At 37.7% G+C, this 22,231-nt stretch overlaps 1 protein-coding gene across 5 annotated transcripts in view; it reads left to right on the forward strand.

Moving 5' to 3' along the window:
• C16H8orf34 (chromosome 16 C8orf34 homolog) overlaps positions 1-22,231 on the forward strand; it is a 522,081-nt gene that overhangs the window by 214,450 nt on the left and 285,400 nt on the right. For 3 of the 5 annotated variants that reach the window (XR_015715789.1, XR_015715790.1, XM_087825423.1), the window contains exon 13: positions 10,243-10,302. The exons of 1 other annotated variant lie outside the window; for it this stretch is intronic. Coding sequence is in view for 2 of the 4 variants with exons in the window: in XM_087825423.1 (XP_087681549.1) it covers positions 10,243-10,302 (60 nt within the window). In the remaining 2 variants the exon portion in view is untranslated. Of the gene's footprint in view, positions 1-10,242; positions 10,303-11,702; positions 12,636-22,231 lie in introns of those variants that run through there. One more of the 5 variants, XM_087825424.1, reaches the window with a different exon arrangement.

Consider the following 22,231-nt stretch of genomic DNA (forward strand, 5'->3'; position numbering starts at 1 on the left):
TCATCGGAGATACCTAGTGTGTTACACAGGTAGCATTATGATTCTATACCCAGGGGGTTCCAAGAAATTCCTCTTCCAGGTTCAAAGGCATTTTAAAAGCTCACATGGCCAGGAGGGGGCACAGCCAGGAGAAGGGACCTAGGAGTCAGAGTGCTCAGGTGAGAGGAGGAGGCAGAGCGCCCAAGTGTCCCTTAGATGGCACATTCAGAAATATAGTGAATAATACAGTGACATTTTACAGATTCTATGGGAGGGAAACAACACCTTCTGTAGAAAAATACTATGAAAACTCAGAAAGCAGACTGTGCTTTCAGCAGGTACAAAAATAAGAGTGTTTTGGAAGATCTTTACTGCTAGGAATCCTAAGTAAAATGGTCGAGGAAAAGAGAATCTCCCAAATTTGAAAGAATTAATAGTGTCCAAGTCCAAATTTAGACTTATTTCTTTTTACTCCAATCCATATGTCTCCAATCAGTTTTAAGTCTTGAAAATAACTAGAGGCTCATTTATTTAAAATTTATGAATGCAGTAAAGGACAAGATCCATCATTCCAACGTTAACACCTGTTTCTTGACTCAGTTTCCTATAATTTATACCTAAATAATTTTATGAAATTTTCTAATTTCCCCTGAGATAAAATTATCATGGCAGAAAGTTTCCAAGTGATTTTTGCTAGTGTTCTCATTGCTCTTATAGAGGAACAGATTTTTGGAGATCCCTGCACTCCCATTCCAGGAGTGCTCCTCCCCTCCTGTTCTTGAATTCATGAGCCTAGTTTTCTCTTTTTAGGGGAGTGGGAGTATGGTATCTTTGTAATGAGCTATAGAACCAGACAATATCTGCTTCTTTGAGTCCTAATTTCATGAAAAACTATACAAAAATTTTTTATAGTAAAATTCATTTTGGGAAATTCTACATATTATATATGAGAGACTCTCAATTGTAAGACGTAACATTGCTATACCAACTTTTCAAGGGGAGCAAAGCAGCTGTACAATTTTAAATGGACAGATGAAGTGTAATCAGCATCCTGGCTTAAAATGAGAGAAAATATTCTCCATTGTTGACTTAAAAAGATACTATATAGTATTTTCTAAAATATTTACATACTAAAGCCACTGAGCAGTCCTACAGTAACAAGATCTGCTTGACTATGTTTACCCCAGGGTTTGCTTTGTTTTTATCTCCCTGAGTTACTTTATTTTGTTTTAATCTTCACCCGGGGACATGTTCTCATTGATTCCAGAGACAGAGACAGAGACAGAGACATACATCTATTGATTGCCTCTGACAGGGAATCAAACCTGCAATCTTTCAGTGCATGGAACGATGCCCCACCCCACTGAGCCACACTGGCCAGGGCTACTTGAGCAGTTTTTGAAGAATGCCTATTAACTCCTATTTTCAAAATGCTGTAATTTGCAGAATGCTGAAAGAACAAGTGTTCTGAGATTTTAGGAAATGCTAGTCTAATCTAATCTAATCCTCTCAATATTAATTCTTTCCATTTAGTGAAAAAGAAATTAATGCTCCAAACAATTGTAGGCTTGTTCATATCCCCTAGTTATTAGCCAAGGGAGGAGCAGAACCAAGGGCTCTTGTTCGGGCCCAGTGATGTTTACCCTCATTGCTTTATACTTCACTCACGACCTCCCTTCATTCCTCTCACCCAGGGGGTGACACACCCTATGCTGTCACTCTTGAGGGTCAACATGCTTGGGATAGTATGGGGCTAAAGGTTTCTGCTATCTACCCAGGACATGGCCAGGCTTTTCACCTTGAAGAAAAACCTTGCTTCTCCTGAGCATAACACCAGGCTCTTTCTTTCCAGGTAGGCTCCCAACACTTGTATTCGTGCAATGCTTGAGGCAGACAAAAGATAAGGCACTAACACACTCTCAAATGAAGGAGTAGAAGAGGTGTGTTGGAAGACAGTGGACTGTAGAAAGCATAAAGACCAAAATAAGTTAATAGCCAATTAGGTCAGAGAGGTGTCAGGGCTTCATGAGACTTGTAACTCTCAGGATTTAATTCTATTAGGTTGTGGCCTCAGAAATAGGGACTATATACCTCAGGAGATAAGGGAGACAGGACTTAGATATTTTGTTCTTATTTGAAAGTCAACTGGTTGCCCTGGCCTGTGTGACTCAGTTGGTCAGAGTGTCATGGCCCGTATACCAAAAGGTGGTGGGTTCGATTCCTGGTCAGGGCACATAGGCAGGTTTCGAGCTCAATTCCCGGTGGGGGCATATGTGAGAGGCAACTGAACAATGTTTCTCTCTCTCTTGCTAATCAATAAAATTTTTTTAAAGTCGACTGGTTTATCTCACACAGCACATGTATTTGTAGAGAAAAGACATACACACACTGGAAACAACAAAGAATAAAACAGTAATATTAATTCAACCAAAATACCACAAAGATAACTAGAAATACGAGATCTCAAAGTAAAAGAGACACAAATTTCTGGCAAACTGTAGTTATTTTTGAAGGCCAAATAAATCTTGATAATTTTAAATCTTACTTTGCATATTCAATCACCTGAGTATTCAGAAAAATTCTAAGAATTTCAGGGCCTCTGAATTGGCACCAGGCAATAAATCCTTGAAATTAGGCATATCGACATTTGCATGTTTGGTAACTATTATCATCATAAATATTTAAGGATTTATCTTTAATCAATAAATATAAAAGTAAGTTAATAACTACTGTTAATTATCTGTTAGAAGAAAAACATTCTAATTTCAAATTGCAATTTTTCTTTGTAATACTGGTTTTAAAGAATTATTTTTTGGTTATAAATATAATTTTTGCAATTTCTAGAGGCCAAATGCCTCTGAATTATTCATGTGACATTCTTACTTTGAAATGTTTCCCATGTCTGTGGTAAAATTCTGATATTATGAATGGTTCAATTGATTTCTGCCCTCCTAGAAAAAATTTAAAGGGTAGCATTTAATGACATATAAAACATAATCTCACAAACTAAACTATTATTAAATGTAATGGGAAAATGGGTCAGGTTGCTCAGCAATATAAAGTTGCATGCTTCAGACTACCTGCTTTGTTTATTAAAATTTCCTTGTCACATGCAATAGTAGTCATAAAATTTCATAACAAGTATCAGAAAAGACTGTGTTTAAACAAGACAGCCGAACTGCTATTTAGGAGTACAAAATTCTTTGAATTAGAGCAGCGATTTTCAAATATGTGCCTCAAGAATTTTTAAAATGTGCAATGTACCTGACTATTTAGTCAGGGGCACTGACACCCTTTCCCTTAGGTTGTCAAATAAAAAATGACAACAGCCAACACAACAATAGCTGTCTGGTGTGAGTGAAAAAAAATTATACCTATTGTGTGTGTGTGTGTGCTATGAGATGAAAAAGGTTGAAAATCGCTGGATTATTGTATGGAGTTGAATTCTTTAAAATTAAAAGTTGGATACATGGTCCAATTTTTTGATATTTTAAAAAAAATCACAAGTATGAATGAATAACACATGCTTTTAATACTTTTACCAAATACTTTTTATTTGTCTTAAAAATATTCTTACATTTGCTCTAGGTGTGACTACAACTACAAAATAGAACAATGAACACTAACTGAAGGGAAATCTAGTTTATTCTTTAACTTTGATGGATTTAGCTTATAGGGCAGCCTTATATCAGATAGAATAGTATATCTTTCACAAATGAGAAGAATGTATTGGCTGGATACTAGTAAAGCCTGTTTGCTTATTCTCTATGGATTTTCAAGTTACTGCAGGAACTTGAGCAAGTTCACACCAGCCGAATCACTCCATGATTTCCAGGGCTTGTTTTCCAACATCGATCCACTTCACCTGCACAAATTAAACAGACCTGGACATTTTTGTCTGAAAGCAGGAACTTAGTTAAGATTCTCCAATAAGTTCCATATGCCCCAATGGTCAGATTATCACTTTAGAACAATCATGTTTATGGATCTAGAAAAATCAACATACTTGTTTTCTGTATATTGAGCCGTCTAATAATGCATTTTGAACACTAAAGTTTAGAATATTTTGGTTATAGTGGGAATGCTGGTCTCATTCCTGATCTAGAAAGGAAAGCTCTCAGTATTGGACCATTAAGTATAATATTTTTGTAGGGTATTTTTTTTGAATATATACTAAGAAATAGAAATATAGGTAGAAAATATGTAGAACATGATGGATGTTTGCTTTGCAGATTTTTAGCTTTTATTCTTTTCTGTTATATAGGCTTAAGGTTTAAATGTTTTCTCCAAGTCCAGCTTTATTTTCATCATGTGTTCATTTTGGTCAAAGACCAAGCTCTGCATGTATGGTTTAAATCATTGGAAATGTGTTGAGACTTTTTAATGATCCAATGTATAGCCAGTTTTAAACAAATATTTAGAAGCACCCAGTGCTTGAAAAAAATGAGTGGCGTGTATTTCATGGTTGTTGGGTGGACTTTTCTTTGTATTCAATAGGTAGAGTTGGTTGTTGTGTTGTTCAAATCTTCCATATCCTTCCTAAATTATTATTATTTTTTGGTCTTCATCATCTAACTACTTGTGTGTGTTTCTAATCTCTATTGTTTTCTCTTGGTTTTTGATCACATAGTCTTGTCACCATGTATGCCTGCTTATTTCTTATTAAGTATTGAAATTGCATATGAAAAATTGCAAAGATAATTTGAGGTCTAGGATGATGTTAGCTTCTTCCAAGAGAAGATTTTACTTTGCTTCTGAAAGAAGTATTGGGATACCAGCAATTCTAGATGATTTGGAATTAAACAATAAATTGAGTTTTTAAGTTGGGCTTTATTTGTCGAGAGGGCTGCCATATTTCCATGTTGGCCTTACTCCTACAGTGGTGCTAGGGAGTTTATTTGGTCACCTCCCTCAGTAACACTGGGGCTCCAGTGCTTGTCCTGCCAGCCTTGGAGCTTTTTGAAATCTCTCTTTTGGTTGTCAGCCTCTCAGGATTGTCTTCTGTAACTGACAGGTACCTTTAGAGGAAGCATGTCTCCAAATTCCATTTTCAAGATTTCTGTTTATTTTCTTATTCTCCTGTATATTGGCTATTTAATACTTTATTGTTTTGAAAGGTCTCTGATGTCTTCTCATATGCTTTTAAAAACATTTTACGTATTTGTAGTAGAATGCTCTATCTGAACAATTTACCCAACAATTCCTAAATTATTAATTTCTCACTTCAATATATTTCAACAAATGTGGGCATAATTAACACATTTTCAGATTATTGCATTTTGTTTTTATAGGGTAATAAAAGACTTATTTTTTTTATTGCTTTCATATGTGCCAAACATAGTGTCAGATACATAGCATGTGCTTGGTAAATATTAGTTAATTCTAAGTTCTTACTTTTTCACTTAGCATATAACATGTAATATAGATTATATTTATGTAAAAAGGTTAATGATAATATTTAGTTTATCTTCTATCCCATAAGGACTTCAGTCTCTCACTTCTTATTAGGCTCCTACTTACCTTTGCTAAGGTTTTTATTAATGACATTGTGTTCTTGCTCCTGCTTGGAATTGGTTCCCAGACAGTTGTTAGGTTCTCACTGTAGTTAATTAATGGACTCACTTTTATGTGTGAGCATACACATATCATTTAATTATGTCAGTGTGAGGCTAACTTCCTTTTCTAGAAGCTATGGTAGAGGGGGGGAAACCTGGGAGTCAGGAGACTCAGTGAAGTTCCTGCTGCTTCCCTATGGTCCTCAGGCTAGTGCTTGCAGAGAAAGGGCTCACACTCGTGAACCTATGTTTGCTCAGTTCCCAGATTTTAACTATCAGGTACATTAAACTACACAAGAATGAAGGAGAATGCCCTCCTCCAACATCCTCTGCAAAATACTTTCTGCCTTTTACTTACTAGGAAAAATTTATCTTTTCATTTGTAAAGCCGAAGCTCATTTTTCTTAATTATTCTATGGCTTTTGCATTCAGCTTGTTGCCTCTAGTATACCGTGGCACTTCAGAGGAGAGAAGATTATTTATTCCTAATTTGGGGCAAAAAGAGTGACCTCTCCCCTGGGCAGGCTCATGGGTGATATCACCATTGCATGCGGTGCTCTCACAGCCTCCAGGCTGTATGAGCTCATCTCACGCCTTCCAACCTGGGCACCTGCCGCCACTCTGTCACTGATCCCAACCTACCTTATTATTTCATTCTCCTCTTTCCTCCTACTTCAGACTTAAGTACTTACCTTTCTTAAACTAAAAGGGGGGGAAAATCAATGTTCTAAGCACAGAACTTCAAAAATGTGGTATAATAAGCCTTTCTCACAGAGAGAGAATTAGCATATATTCTAATAGATATTAATTTAATAATAAATTGGGAAAATCATCCCATAGCCTAATATAAAACAGAACTACAAAGTCAATGTGGGGGCTATATTTAGAATTATAGAATTCCACTTCCCCTTAAAGCCTATTATGAGTAATTGACATTTTAAGGTTATATATAGAAACACATGTGTCTCTAAAAGAGGAGGAAATGGGAGAAGACTGACATTTATTAAGTTTTTTTAGTGTCTCCTTTTATCCCTGTGACAACTTAATGTGTGAGTGATAGTACTCTGATTTTACAATCTCAGGTTTGTTAAATATCCTTTCCCAAGGATACACAATTAATAAGTGCAATTTACATTCTAACTTAATCCGAGGTCAAATGTTCCACTTCGAAATGTCATCCCTTCTCTAGAAGCTAAAAGAAGAGGGAAGGTGGGGAGACTGTGCATATAGATAGTATCAAGAGAGGAATTACTTCACTGAGCATGGAAAGAGTTTGTATCATAAAGAAAATACTATGAAACATGAAAACAGGAAAAGCAACATATAAAGAAACAAGCAGTAATACATTTGGGTTGGAAATCTGCTTTTAATATAACTTCAACTTGATTTAGTTGTATTTACACTGTGCTCCAAATTATTATCTACAGGCAAAGTCATCCAGAAAATTAAAGGAGGCATATTTGATAAACACAAAAATTAAAATTTTGACAGAATAAAATAAATAACATTTAGTGATTACATTAAGCATGTTTTCAATCCCATAGTAAGCTATTTAAAATAGAACAATAGAGCATGTTCAATGCATGCTGCCAAATTTCTTCAAAATGACTTGTTATGAAATATTGACTAAATATCCTAAAACTCTATATCAACTTTAGTGTAATTAAACATTCTTCAGACCAAAAACTTAGTTTTTTTTAATATTCCTAAATATAAATTCTATGTGACTTTCTCCTTCATATCAGGACAGAAAGGATTATCCATTTGTTAACATTCAAAATAATTTTAAGAAAGTTTCCACTAGTTATATAGGCTTTATAATTTATTAATTGCTTCCACATATTTAATTCCAAAAATTAACTTACTAGGGAAAATTTAGGCTTAATATTCATATTTTACATTGTAAGTCTTTAATACACATTTATTTCATAAATATTTATGCATTCACTGTTTACTTAATAATATTTACTAAATTAATTGAATGAATGAATGATTAAATTTAGTTCAAATTGGCAAAGTGACATTTGAAGATCGCTGGAGAAGTGAAGAGCCATGTCCCCATCTTCTGATTGTTTGGGGAAGCCGTGATTAGAAACATGGACGAAGTTATGTAATAAGTGGTTTATTGGTACACACAGCCACGCGTGATATGCTCAGCGACGGTTCAGATGTTCCCGGTGTCACGCCTCTGTGTAACGGTGGCTCAGTTGCAGTGAGCATGGTGCTTTAACGCAGACTTTACATCAGTCCCTGCTCACGCATTTGTGATGTGTTGCCTCGGGGGGGCTGTGTTGCTATTTTTCACCGAATAAGCCTGTACCTACAGCATTGGAGAAGGAAAGAAGAGGGTTCTAATGTGCAAACAAACGACCTTTATTGCTGGAGTTCACGGCTCCTCTCTCACTTGCTTTGTCTTCCCCCCGACAAAATTGCTTCACTGCTCACATTTCCAGGAGCCTGGGAAATAAAGGGCTGTCCCCTTCTATTTAGTCCTGCTTCCCAGAGGGAAGCCACGTGAGGCTGGACACATAAGCTGCCATATAAGAATAATGTTATGCCCAAGTTCAAGTCAGAAACTTGAGCTCCGTTAGATCTGTCTTTTATTCCTGTTACCCTTGGCCACTCTGCCTTGCCCCACTGCCCTGTCAAAATACAATCATCTCATGTTTTGTATTCTTAACCACCATTGATATATTTCCCAGAACTTTCCCTGGCGACTGTGCAACTGGAATTTGATTTGCAAACCAATTGTCCTTCAATGGTATTTAAAGAACACTCTCCAGACCCCCCCCCCTTTTTTTTTGCCTTATTTGAAATGGGTTCTTCTAGAAGACATGGCTTCCCTTTTAGCCTTCACCAGGGAAGCTGCTCTTTCTTTCAATTGTCATGTGTCTTGATATGGTGCTTGCACTATGAGAAAGCATTAACAGTCTACTTGAAATTCTTGTGTTTTTTTTAGGCTCATGTTATTTGTCCTGCTATCCCGTTTCTGTCCTTGTCACTATAATCCTAACATCACTTCTGTTCTTTCATGTGGAGTGCTTACATTCGTTTCATTGTTTTTCTCTCTACCACAACTCTTATTAGGACATTTTAACTGCCAGTTGGGTGACTTATCCAATGTCCTACCATTATCATTCCTTGGCTCTCTCAAATTTAGTGGTCTTTTATGGCAATGTATTTTTTTCCTTGTCAAATATGATATATTTTAGATAACTCTAAAATTTTAGATGATGATAATTTACTCTCTGTCCCAAATCTCCAGCCCTTAAGATTCTCTATTTCCTACTAACCCTACACTTTGATTTCGTTTGGTACCCTGACACTTCGCTACTCCTTTTTCTTCAAGTATGTCAGGCCACAGCTGGCTTCATCTTTCACCCTAAATACTTTGCTGCATAGAACATTAATACTCAAGGTGTCATCCATAAACCAGCAGTATCTTGGGAACTTGTAGAAGTACAGTTTCCTTGGGCTCCACCCCACACTTACTTAAGTCAGAAACTCTAATAGGGGAGCCCATGGCATCTGTGCTTTAAAAAGCTCTCCAGGCGATTCTGATACCCTTAAAATTTGAAAACCACTAATATAGAGCAGTAATTCAACTGGTCTCTTGCCAGCACCTTTAATATCTTTGGGTGGTAAGGAACACCCAAATGTGAATGCATCATTTTTTTATTCCAAAATCCTTCCATGTGTAAGATTTCTAAAAATATACCAAGTTCTCCAGCTTTATACCCACTTTCCATATACAATCACCACCTTCAATCCAAATGTTCTTTGTAGTTCCTATTTATCTAAGTTTGAATACTGTAAAACTGTCAAATGCCCATTACTTATTGAGACTTCCAAAGGCATTTCCCAGATAACCATCCTCAGTGGAGGATCCTGAGCAATACTAACTGGTTTAAGGTCACCTATATAAGAAGCAGTACCTACCAATGGATGTCTATAGAATTTTAAAAAGTGTGTTACATAAAAGTCTATTATCAAATCACTTTGATAAATATCAGGTTAAATAGTTTTGTTTTTTCAAAATTGTGGGGCTTTTAAGAGACTTTAATATATTTTGTGTTTATTGATTCCTTTATTTCATCAGCTTTTATTCTCTTTTATTTGCTCATGATTTTAAACTTAGACATTGCTTTCCTGACTCAGGGATGTGTTCAGGGGAGTTACATTTAGCAAACAATGTTATAGATATAGTGTATATGTATGTATATGCACTACTTCATGTAAATCTCATAATAACTTTGTGATGATGACATGAAATTACAAATATCATAGCATCACAGTACTGTGGCATGTATATATCCAATCCTGAATAAGCTATGTTAAGGTGAGAGTCTGTAATGTATCACTTTCCTGCTAACCCATGCTGAACATAAGAATTATGACTTGGATTTAGATAGTGTCTACCTGCAACCCACATGTGTATTCATAACACTATCCAGAGGGGCATTTTGCACTGGGTTTTATTTAAAAATCAACAAAAGTTTAAATTGAAAATGACCCAATTATGAAGTGAAAGTACAACCACTATTAGACAGTTAACATATATAATTGCAGCTCACTCTATAGTATAAATGTAGTTTTGATATTAATTTCAATTAACCTTTACTAGAAGTTGGTTATACCCCTGGGGAATTCTGTTTAATAGACATGTTTCCTGGTCCAGCATGTTATCTCTCTTTCTTTCATTGTGCAGGTTCTACTGACCTTCTCCTTTGTGTTCCGTGCTCTTCTTGTCCTACTCTCGTCTACTCTGGTATGTTTGCTCAGGGCACTTAATATCAATGTCAGGTAATTTTGGGTACTGTCCTACAACTGCTCAAAGTTCAGGTTTTTAAAAATAGATGTCTTCAGGATCTATAATGAGAAAAAGATTTGCCTCCAAGTATTCTGCACAAAGTTTCCTTCTTTTCGTGATATTCCATGGACCTCAGGCTCCTCACTGAGTCTGTATTCACTGAGGACCTGGGACTGGGGTTTTGAACCCCTTCTTCTTGGCAAGTAAATCACCTCTAAATATATGTGAGATGAAAACAGATTCCCCCACGTGCAGACCAGGGACTCTATGGCGCCATTAAATATCTCCTGGAGATACAGCATCTCAAAACAATTTCAGATCCATGGACATGAGGCTGTGAACTGAATATATAAAGATGAACAGTTCACAGTATCTTCTCTCAAGTATGTCACAGAGAGAAGCAAAGGTTGAGTTTGTTCTTTGCACTCAGAGTCACAGCTTATCAAAATTAGAAAGACGATAGAGCCATCTACTTCTCTTCCAATAGAACACTGCCTGATTCTCTGCACAACCCCTACTGAATGGTCCCCCAGTCTCTGTATAGAATGAGAACTATGCTACCTCCTTTGGCAGCTCATTCAGTTTTGTTCTGCTCCAATTGCTCACTGACCCAATAATTCTATATTGATAAATCACCTGAAAAACAATTTGTGCAATGCACACTCTGTAGTTATCAGAATATTATGTTCATTGCACATGTTTTATAAGAAAACATGGGAACTGTTTTATAATAAAATATGCAAAACATGTGAAAAATGAAAAATAACCTAATGATTAACAAAAGAGGATTGATTATAGCAATCTATATAATGAAAAATAGTGTGCCTCTTATGAAGGATGAGACATATGTTAACTGGACATATACATGTATTTATACTAATATTAACTGGATCTATCTATCTATCATCTATCTATCTATCTATCTATCTATCTATCTATCTATCTATCTATCTATCATCTATCTATCTATCTATCTATCATCTATCATCTATCTATCATCTATATCTATATATATCCTGATGTTGAAAAATTCTTATACTATTTTTACATAAAAAAGTGAGTCACAAAACAGTATATTAAATATAATTTATTTTTGTTACGTCTGACACATAAACACTCAATTATATATTTACATCTGCACAATACTGTCTAAATGGTTACAAACAAAAATGCCTCAAAAAGCTTATGCACGCCCATGTCGATTGCAGCATTATTTATAATAGCCAAGAAACAGAAACAACCTAACTGTCCATTAATAGATGAATGGATAAAGTTCATACATCTTTTTTTAATATGCTACATCATAGACATGTCATTAAGCACATTTTATTTTGTTTTGTTTTGTTTCTCTCCTACAGGTCTGTGAAACAGGCAGAGGTTGCAAGTGGTCCTTAAGAAAATTGCAATTATTCAAATCCTTATGTATAGTACTAATTTTATTTACCATGTGTAATCATTTAAAGAATGGTTATTTTTATAATATCAATAACAAACAAGTAATCTTGTAACCAGGGGGTGCCTAAGTGTGTAATCAGAGAATACTAACCCTGGCAAAGGATTCTGGGGTGATCAGAATGCCTGTTGCCTTTTGACATGGTTAGTGTCCTGGATTTAGATTACTTTATATCCAGCTATCAAGATTGCTATTTGATACAGTAAATATTGCCTGATTCAAAAGATTTTGCTTAAAATTTTTCTGTATTTTAACTTGTCTAGGGTTTTCTATTTCTTCTATTTTTATAATATTCTCATTTTTTTAGATTAATAAACATTATACTTACTCACATGTGCCAAAATGTGCCACTTAGGTATCTCTGGGAGTTAGCTGTTCGGTGTCATGACCTGTCCCATGTGTTCTGTGCAACAGCAAGGCATATTCTCCACCACTGCTCCTTTCTGCAATTATCATCCCTACTCCTAGCAAAACAAATGATTGATATGTTAATTCAATAAAGCCAATCAATAAGGAATGAAATGCATGCCCCAAAGCATATGCAATGAAAATTGTTTGACCATTTATCCAATTTTTGAACCCAATTAAAAATATCCATTTTAAATTTGATATATGCTTGCTTTTGGAATGTGTTATGCATTGATGCTAAGTGAATGGATCTAAGTGAATTTATTGAGTATCTCAACTGTCTGTTTTATTTAATTGTCTTAACCTAAGTTTTCTTTATGGACCTTTAAGGCATATGATTAAATTATAAAACTGCCTGTATAACTGTCAAAGAAACGAATGTTAAAGGCCAGAACATGGCTAAAGAATAAACAAAGAAATTTGGATCATATGAATGAAGTCATAGTCCTAAATCAAATAACACATTTTCTTAAATTAACATTTTCTTGCACATAGAAACTCATTAGACTAATTTTCATAAATGGTGTATTTTATAGGTAGAAACAAATGACTTAGAAAACAGTATATATTTTTTCAGCAGAACAGAGAGTAAGTTTACAGGACCAGAACAGTCCTCTTTTTAAATATCCTTACCATGAAGAATATTTCTCCAAAAATATTTAACTGAGGATCCAAATATTTGCCGTATTCATAATAATCTTTCTTTAAAACGTGTTACCCCTCATGCCTTCATCTGAGCCATATTGTCCTCCAACCATCCCTTGGTCAATTTTTGTCCTTCTGTTGTCCACTGACCTGTTTCTGGGGACAGTCATCCTACTAAGTGCCACAGCAACCACAGGAATCAGATCTACTAAGATATCAAGTATATATTCCAAAAAATACTGCCAAAGGCAAATAAAGCCAGACACTGATTGAAGTGGCAAGAGTAGATTTTAATCTGTGGTAAACTATTGCCATAGGGAAGAGGGTCCTGCGTGAACTGAACTCAACTTGGACTTGTGCAGAGGTGACTGGATGTTCTGAAGGGCGAACGAGGGAGTAGGGATGGGGAATTGCCTGGGCTTGAGCAGAGTTGGGGAACCTGAAATTTCTTAAAAGAAAGGAGTTGTTCCATGTGAAACTCATCTGGGTTTGCCCACTGTTGCTTATCAAAGTTTGACTTCTAGCCTCCCATGGAGACTGGGAACAGGGTCTATCGTCAGGTGTTGGCTGGAACAATCAGTAAATTCTTTTGGCAGCCTGGAGCTTTCCCAGACAGGAACTTAAGGGGGCTGAAGTCTTCATCCTAGGGATGCTCCTTTGAACTATTAAAAACTATATAAGTGTTTGTTCAAGTATTATAATATGAAGGTGTGTTGGGGTGGATGAAATCATTTGTATGAGAGTCTGTGGTTTTTATAGGCCTAGATTCAGGTCTCATCAAGAAAAGGCCTCAGAGAAGCCAGGCTAGAGCTTTACCAAGGAGAGGCTCTTCATCAATGCGAACTAGACAGGACACATGCACACACACATACGCATACACACACACACTCTCCGCAATCTTTGCTCTCCCTTCTTTGTCAACTCCAAGGACAGAGGCCAAAGCCAGGACACAACTAGAGCCCAAATTAGGAAATTCTCTAGATTGCTTTACTATCTCCTGTTTCAAGTGTTATGCATGAAATCTGAATCTGTTAGTACTCATCTGGACTCCCATTACTCATTTTGCCTCTTTTGCATTTCTTAACAAAGACCCAGAGTCATTACAGTGGTAGGGCTTGAAAATCCCAATGGGAAAAGGGGTTTTAGAAATGTTCCTCAGATTCCCTACTCTAACATCACCTCTGTAGACAAATGGCTTTGGCTCTAAGTCATGCCATAGCCTCTGGGTGTCCCTGACTGGTAGTCTCTGACCTTCCGGACTTGGAGGCCAGACCCTTACTCTCTAGGGCATCACAGTCTATTGGGGGAAACATACGTATGAACAGATGATTTAAATAAAGTGTGGTAAGGTGCAATGATGAAGACATTTATAAGCGCAAAAGAGTAGGTGTGAACACATCTGGGATCTGGACTTGGAAGAGTATGAGTTGTGGGGAAGGGTCCATGGGAAAAGATAATGCCTCAGCTGCTTCCCTAAAGATGAGATGGAGTCAACTGAGCAATGAAGGCAAATATGAGGGTCTTAGTGGGAGCAACAGAATGAACCCAGTGTGGAGTCTGAATGGGCCGAGGGTACATGAGGCTGAGAATGAAAAGCAAGTGGTATTTATTCTTGGAGCACATAGAGTGTGATATGAGGCGGCTGGTGATGGGACAGAGAAGTGGACATGAACTGGGCTTGGAAAAATTACATATGGCATCCTGTGGTCTTCAACACAAGCCACTTATTAGAATCACAGATGCTTAAACCCCACTCTCTGAGATTAAGATGCAGTTGGCTTGAGATGGACCCCACTCACCAGTATTTATTTAAAAGCTTTTTACTTGATTCTGTTGAATAGCCAAGGAGGAGAGCCATTGCTGTAGACAGCAGCTAAATATTTTCCACAGTAGAAAGGAGAGTGACACGGTCAGGTGGATAGATAAAACAGCTCGCTCTGGCAGTGTGAGGAAAATGACAGAAGTAGGAAACCCAGGGAATGGGCAAACGTGGAAATGGAAAAACCAGTTAGGAAACTTTCAGGAGTTAAAAAAAATAATACAGGCTTATTTAGATTTATTAAGGCAAATATTTTAAAAATCTAACTGTGGTTGGGATTTGTGGAAGGCCAGGAAAATGTTCACCTTGGATGGAGCCTCTAGGGAAGAGACAGGAAAGGATTGTGACTCTCTTCATGTAATGTCACTACAGGCTTCACTGAGAGACAGAGAAGAGAAATGTCACATGACATGACTATTGCTCTACCTCCTTTCTTTAGAAAAAGAGGATGATAGCTCCTCCACAGGCCTCTGAGAATGTCAAGTCCCCCACCTCACTTTATCTAACTTATTCAACAAATGTCTTTCAAATGCCCACTATGTACCTAATACCACATTCAACTGGGCACCAGAAGTAGTGGGGCAGATGTGGTTCTTGCATTCACAGAGCTAGTGGCTGGTGTGGGCACAAGTGACAAACAGTCACTTACTATGGAGCTTAAGAGTGAAACACAGGATGCGAAGGAACCACACCTGAGGAACATCCAGTCAACATTCCAGATAAGAAATCTTGGGTTTTGGTTAACCTGAAACCTAAATGATGGTGGTGATTCAGTTGAAATTGGGGGAAGTCGAGGGAAATTAGGGATAGTAATAGAGAAATTTGCTGAAGAGTACTTTGAGAGAACAGCATGTGTAAAGATCCAGATAGGAGGATAGCATAGCATATCAGGTGGCATGAACAATTGAGCATTGCTGGAACGAAGGGCATGCACATCACTGTCCAGTGATGCAGATGAGAAGTTAGTAGCAGTGAAACTCTTAAGGGTATTATAGGATATATTACATTCAGGGCAAGTGAGACACACAGAAGAGTTTGGGGCAGGTGAAGAGTAAGATTTCCATTCTAGAAAGAATGTTTTGCTTCATTGTGGAAAATGGATCATAAAAGGACAAGACTGGAGACCGGGAGAATGGCTAGGATACTTCCAATAATCAACATCAGAGATGGAGAAGCATTTAGTAGAAGAGGGATTTAGACAGCTGATGATTAAAGATGTGTGGGAGGAGCTGCAGATGGTAAAATTTCTGGCCAAGACACCTGGTAGGGAAATACATTTGGAATGAGGGAGGATGTGAATGGAGTTCAGTTGGGGACATGTGCAATTTAAAAAGACTGAGGAGATACTCAAGACTTTGAGCAGCAGCATCCTTAAAATAATCAAACAGCATGCTAGAAATTAAGACAGTAGATGGCATCACTCAATGAGAGTGAGGGCAGTGAAAAGCAGATAGAAGTCTCTGGAACACACCAGGACTTAAGGAACTGAAAAAGTGATTTCAAGAGTAGAGATTTTATGTACACTGGACAGAGTGGGTGGCCCACACACTGTTTCTAGGATCCAGAAGGTCAAAATCAGTGCACTTCAAGGTCTCCAGTTCCTGTAAGCACAGCTGGATTTTAGGGGAGAGACAAGCATGGGCTCATTTGTTGAACAACTTTTAGTTGTCTAGTTTAATGAGGCTGTAGAAACTTCCTGTGGCTGGATGGAGTAAAAAACAGCTATATGGGAGTGGGAGGGGGGATTAGAGAACATAGAGTTTTCCTTATTTAGGAAGGAAAACTAAGGCACAACCAATTCGGGGTCTTTTGAATTGGTGTTTAGAGACATTTACCTTGACAATTCCTTTTTCTTTGCTTAATAGTGATGAAGAGGCAACTGAAATCTTTAGGAAGAAGCTTAAGAATTAGTCCTGCTGCAGCATTTTTATCTTCCGTTTTTTTCTCAAGCTAATCAAACATAGTTTTGATGGTTATAAGGAAAATAAGTATTGCCGGCTGCTGAACTGAAGTTTATGAGGCACTCCCTTGAGGGAGAGGGGGGAGCATCAGTCATCTTCCTGGGTCTTAGGGACAGAGCTGTTCTCCTGCTGCAAATCGTGGCTTGCCTACATGAGAAATGTTTGTTGGTTTTTCAACTTGCACTTGGCTCTCTTACCACTATTCTTTCTGTTTGTTTGTTTTTTTAAATGTCTACAGTGGTTTCTTGTCTCTTTTGAGTCTTTGATGTTTATGGAACCTATCTCTGCAGAGCCAACATAAGTGGATTTGGAAATGAGCAGGAGCTGTGATTTGGCGGCTCTTCTCACTATTATTATAATCATTTAAAATGTGCCTGAAGATCCCTAAGTGCTACGTGCACGACAACAATGGTAATATGACCCAGTGCCTGAAAAATACAGCAATTTTCTCTCAGAAACTGCCTCAGTAATGGCAGGGGGAGGGGATGACTTTGAGGTTGTGAGTGTACATGACTCTTGGGGAAAATGGTCAACCTATGGTTTAAAAATGGAGCCTCTGAAAGAGCTTGCAACTAACCTGGTAGACTTGGCAGTGGCCTGTGAGTACATTACAGCTGTGTCTGAAGGGACCTTTATAAACCACAGGCATTTGATTGAACGACTTGGCCAAGGTTTACCACCTGGATTCTGAGTAAAACGGGAACTCTTGTGCTTGTGGAAATTTTTATTACTATATTTTTTATTACTATATTTTGCCAAACTTTTTAGGTAAAGATAATGAGCATGTACAGGAAAATTTCCTTAGAGGATAATCAGAATCACATCATCAGTGGCTTAAATCAAGCTACAGAAATTTGTGTTTCATTGTGGAAAACAAATATACATCTATCTTAATAAGTTGTAAACTGAGGTTTTTAAAATACTTAATATACTTATTGTTTGAATTCATTATGAGATATCTTTCTTTGGGTCTTTGATAAACATTAAGATTGCTCACCCTATCTAGTTCTCTCCTTACTGGGGTGTGGAAAGATTTCTCAGGCCTTCGCTGTTAGGCAGGGTTACGTGACTAATTCTGACCAATGGGCCACCAGTGGCAGTGACATGTAGCACTTGCAACCTGAGGCATTTAGTAGAGGTGTGAGTTCTCCACACTCTTTTCTTCTGCTGTAGTGAGCCTGGATGTTATAAATTGAGATGCAGTGTTTAAAGATGTTTGGGTTCATGACTATGTGGAGTAGAACTCTTGCTGACCTTGAGTAGACAGGTAATATGAGTGAAGAATAAATCTTGATTTTACCACAGAGAGGTCAGATGTTTATTTGCTACTGCATCATGGTATGACTTAGTGTCAAACTTAGTGTTTTGGCTCATACTAGATTAAAGTCTCTCCTTGCTGAAAATGATGGCTCCAAAACATGCAGTCCTGGGTCATGTTAACTTAGGTTTGTAGACATTTCTGAGCTTAAAGCAAATATAACCAATCACGATCCTTTTAAAGAAACTACCAGATGCATTCATAAAATAGTGTCCATCTAGAACAAGTCAACTTATTCTGAATGTTTTTTATTATAGCAAAGAATTCATCATTTATATGTATTAATATATATGCAAAATGGGCAAGCTATTTCATTTAAGAGTATATCTTATGCATCTTCTGTGATTTTGGATTTACATGACTCTAGAACCTCAAGATAGAATCAGTTTCAGATGGAAAATAAGGGAGTTGGCTTCTTAAAACTATGAGGTTTGTCAAGTAGAGTAAAGGGTATATTACATTTTGTAGGTAGACCAGAGCTTAGAACACCAGGTTTTATGGAACTGATTATATCATTTAATATGCATTATTAATACATTTTCACCTTCCTTTCTATCTTTGGTTTATTGTGTTCCAAAGACAGAATTGTGTACTTTGGAAAACTCTTTTGGTACTGACAGTTATAAAAGTCATTGAAAAATTAAGCTTATATAGGGGATCTTTGCAAATGATAGCCATATTTATACATAGCCTTCATATTACAGGGCATATTCTTGTGCCAAAACAGACACCTGTTGAAATGGAAAGGCAAGGGTGATGTACTGTAGTAATAAGACTATGTGGTTTGTTCTTCAGAAATGTGTGTCAATACCTGCTGCATTCCTCAGAAGCCATGTAGATTTAGGTAATATCATCAACCTCTCTGAGTGTCAGTACAATATTTATGTTGTTGCTGCTATGGTTCCAATGTTTAGCATGGACTTCTGCTGCACCTTGTATGCATTGTCTCATTTAATTCTCACCACAGTTCAGAGAGACTTAGAGGAGTTAATGGATACACCCCTACTCTTGTCATTAGTGTGAGACAGAGGCTCAGTCCTACTATATCTTAATCTAGTGCTATGAATCACTTTACTAGAGAGCTTATTTATCTATAAATAGTTATAGCCAACACTTAGATGAGGCTAGAAATTCAAGATTAAGGTGCTAACATAATCTGCTTCTGGTGAGGGCTCTTTTCCTGGCTTGCAGGCAGCCCCCTTTTCACTAAGCCTGTGGAAGTGAGAGAGAAAGGACTCTGGTCTCTCTTCCTTTTCTTATAAGGACACTAATCCCATCCAAGGACACTAATCCCATCCTGGGGCCCCCACCCTCATGACATCATCAAAACCTAATCACCTCCCAAAGGCCCCACCTCCAAATGCTAAAATGCTATCACATTAGAAAGGAAAGCTTCAACATATAAACTTGGGTGGGGGGCGCAAATGTCCAGTCCATAACAGATAAAGTAAGTGCTAAATAAGTGGTAGTTGTTTTCATTTTTTTGTAGTAGCAATACTATTGTTATTCATCTTCTTAAAAATGACTTTAGAAACACATATGTCAGCTATAGAAACCTGGGTCTTCAGTGCTCTCTGAGGGTCCCATGACTGGACATATATCAGAGAATTATGATTCAGTTTCACTGTAATCCATGTTTTTCAAAATAACCTGCTTGACTATGACTCCCTATTACCATCCACAGCAGCTACACTACAAAAACAAGATTGGATTAGAGCATGCAGGTCCAACTTAACTTGAAAAGGACCAGCTTGTACTTGTCATTCTTCTAACCCAAGTTGTTCTCAAAACTAACTGTACCCACTTGGAGAGAGTTTAGAAAATATTCAGGGCTGGAATCCAATTGCAGAGCAATTAATTGGAATATTTAGTGTTTGTGACTCTCCTGATGATTGTTATATACAGTGAAGGCTGAGAAACATAACCTGAGCTACTGTTAACAGTGATGTGGCTTATGAAAGAGATTTGAAGATTCTATTTGCTCAAGCAAAAGTTAAGCATACCTTTAATTTGCTTTGCAAAACAGATTTTTGTAAAATTACTATTTTTTGTTAGAATTGTGTATTGAGGGCTTGTCACGTTTCAGCTACTTTCCTAAGCATTCTGTGTGCATTGTCTCATCTAATCTTCACAGCAGCCCTAAGCTGTAGTGCTATGATTACCCCCATTTTATTAATGAGACAACTGAGGCAAAAAGGATCTTAGTTAGCTCATCTGGGATGATACTGTGGTTTCCAGGCAGGTTTATGAACCTCAAGAGTCCAGAGGCCAGGCCTTTACACTGTGGTCCACCAGGATGGGGGTGTAAGCCTTTAATACTTTGTTATAACTTCACAAAATTTAGCTTGGGGAGATTGATGACCTAACGATTCTGAATAGTACAATATTCCCCCATTCTTCAGTTTCACTTTCTGAGGTTTGTTACCCATGGTCATCCATGGCCTAAAGATATTAAATGAAAATTCCAGAAATAAACAATTCATAAATTTTCAAATGTGTGCTGTTCTGAGTAGTGTGATGAAATCTTGGGCCGTCCCACTCCATCCCACCCAGGGCATGAATCATCCCTTTGTCCAGTGTCTCCATGCTGAAGGCACTCCGCACCCATTAGTCACTTAGTAGCCATCTGATTTATCAAATGGACTTTCCTGGCTCCTTCGTGCTGGTGTTCAAGTCACCCTTCCTTTACTTCATAACAGCCCCAAAGTGCAAGAGCAGTGATTCTGGCAATCCAGATATGCAAAAGAGAAGCTGGAAAGTGCCTCCTTGAAGTGAAAAAGGAAGTACAGTGTCATAAGATATTCTGAGAAAGAGACACCACATTTATATAACTTTTATTACAGTGTATTGTTATAATTGTTCTATTTTATGATTAGTTATTATTGTTCAGTCTCAGCCATTTGGCTTTGAAAAACTTCCCTAGCGATCACCTCTAACTCATCCCTGTATACCCAGGGGTAGTCCTGTGTTTGTACATAGTAGGTTCTAAAAAACCAAACAGAACAGTTAAAATAACCAGTTGCCTTGGGGATTTTCTCAAACTGGGCTCTTTCTTGGGGAAGCTACAAGAAAGAGTTTCCCCTCCCTAGAAGTGAGGTTACCTTGTCTTCTCACCTTGAAAATTCAGCAACTAGACTTCAGGCAATACCCTCACCGCTTACATTGGAAGGACTGATGACAAGAAGAAATGAAAGAATATGAATAAGAATATTAATACTTTGGATATTAATGAAAAACAACCACATTAAACCAAGGAACCAGAGCTGCAAGGGATACCGCTGTTTGTAGAGGGGGCAAGGCCACTGATGGGCACCTGGGCACCAAGGAAAGAAGCAGGTTGGGATGTTAAGAAAGCTACTCCGATGTCCATGAGCACATGAGTCCAGCCAGGCACCCTGAAATCTGGGGCCTCTACTGATTAAAAACGCTGTAACCTGGAGGCATTTGTTTCATAACATATGTTGGGAGAGACTTAATTTGGCATGTTCAGGAATAATAATAGCTACCCATGTTCAGTGCTTACTGTAAGACGAAGCTTGCACTGCTCTCACTCACTTATTCCCTCACAGCAAATCAATTAGTTATTATTTCCTCACTTGATGAGTGAGCAGATTAAAACTAAATGCTCTAAGCATTGTTCAGGCCAAGAAGTGGTGGAACCAGGATTCGAACCCCAGTTGTCTGATGGTAAAGTCAATGATGTGACCATTATATTCCAGCCCCTCTTCTTTAGTGCCTGTAAGTACATAGGCTTGGCTTCAAAGACTAAGTAGTCTGATAAAGCCAAGGTGGGAGCCCAGTTTTCCCACCCCCTCCTGGAAGAGCCTCCAACACCATTTTTCCTTTGATGTGGCTGAGTAGCATGGGATTCAAAGTAAATATTTATGATTATTCTCTGGTCTTCAGAGAGAATTCCTGGTTCTCGCCATCTCTTTCATTCAGACTTTTTGACAGGCTTTGAATACATGTATAATTCAAGACAGGCAAAGTTGTATGGGTTTCCAGGCCATGGACGAAAGGCAGGTAGGTACCTCCTTAGAGGCCAGCCGGCCAAACTCTTTGCTGTGCAAAGAAGGCAAAGGATTCCCACGTGGAGCCACAGGCAGGCAGCTTTGAACTTTGATCAGTCTAACGAAGGAGATTATGGCTAATCCTGGCACACCTCCCAACTCGGCACCTCATTCCCTGACATTCCTGGCTGCCTCTAGCCCATCACACCTCATTTTTTTTTTTTTTTTTAAATTGTGGTAAAATACTTAGGAGGTTTTGTTTCCACGTAGAAG

This window comes from Miniopterus natalensis, chromosome 16, assembly GCF_054644295.1.
Source record: "Miniopterus natalensis isolate mMinNat1 chromosome 16, mMinNat1.hap1, whole genome shotgun sequence".
Classification (NCBI taxonomy): Eukaryota; Metazoa; Chordata; class Mammalia; order Chiroptera; family Miniopteridae; genus Miniopterus; species Miniopterus natalensis.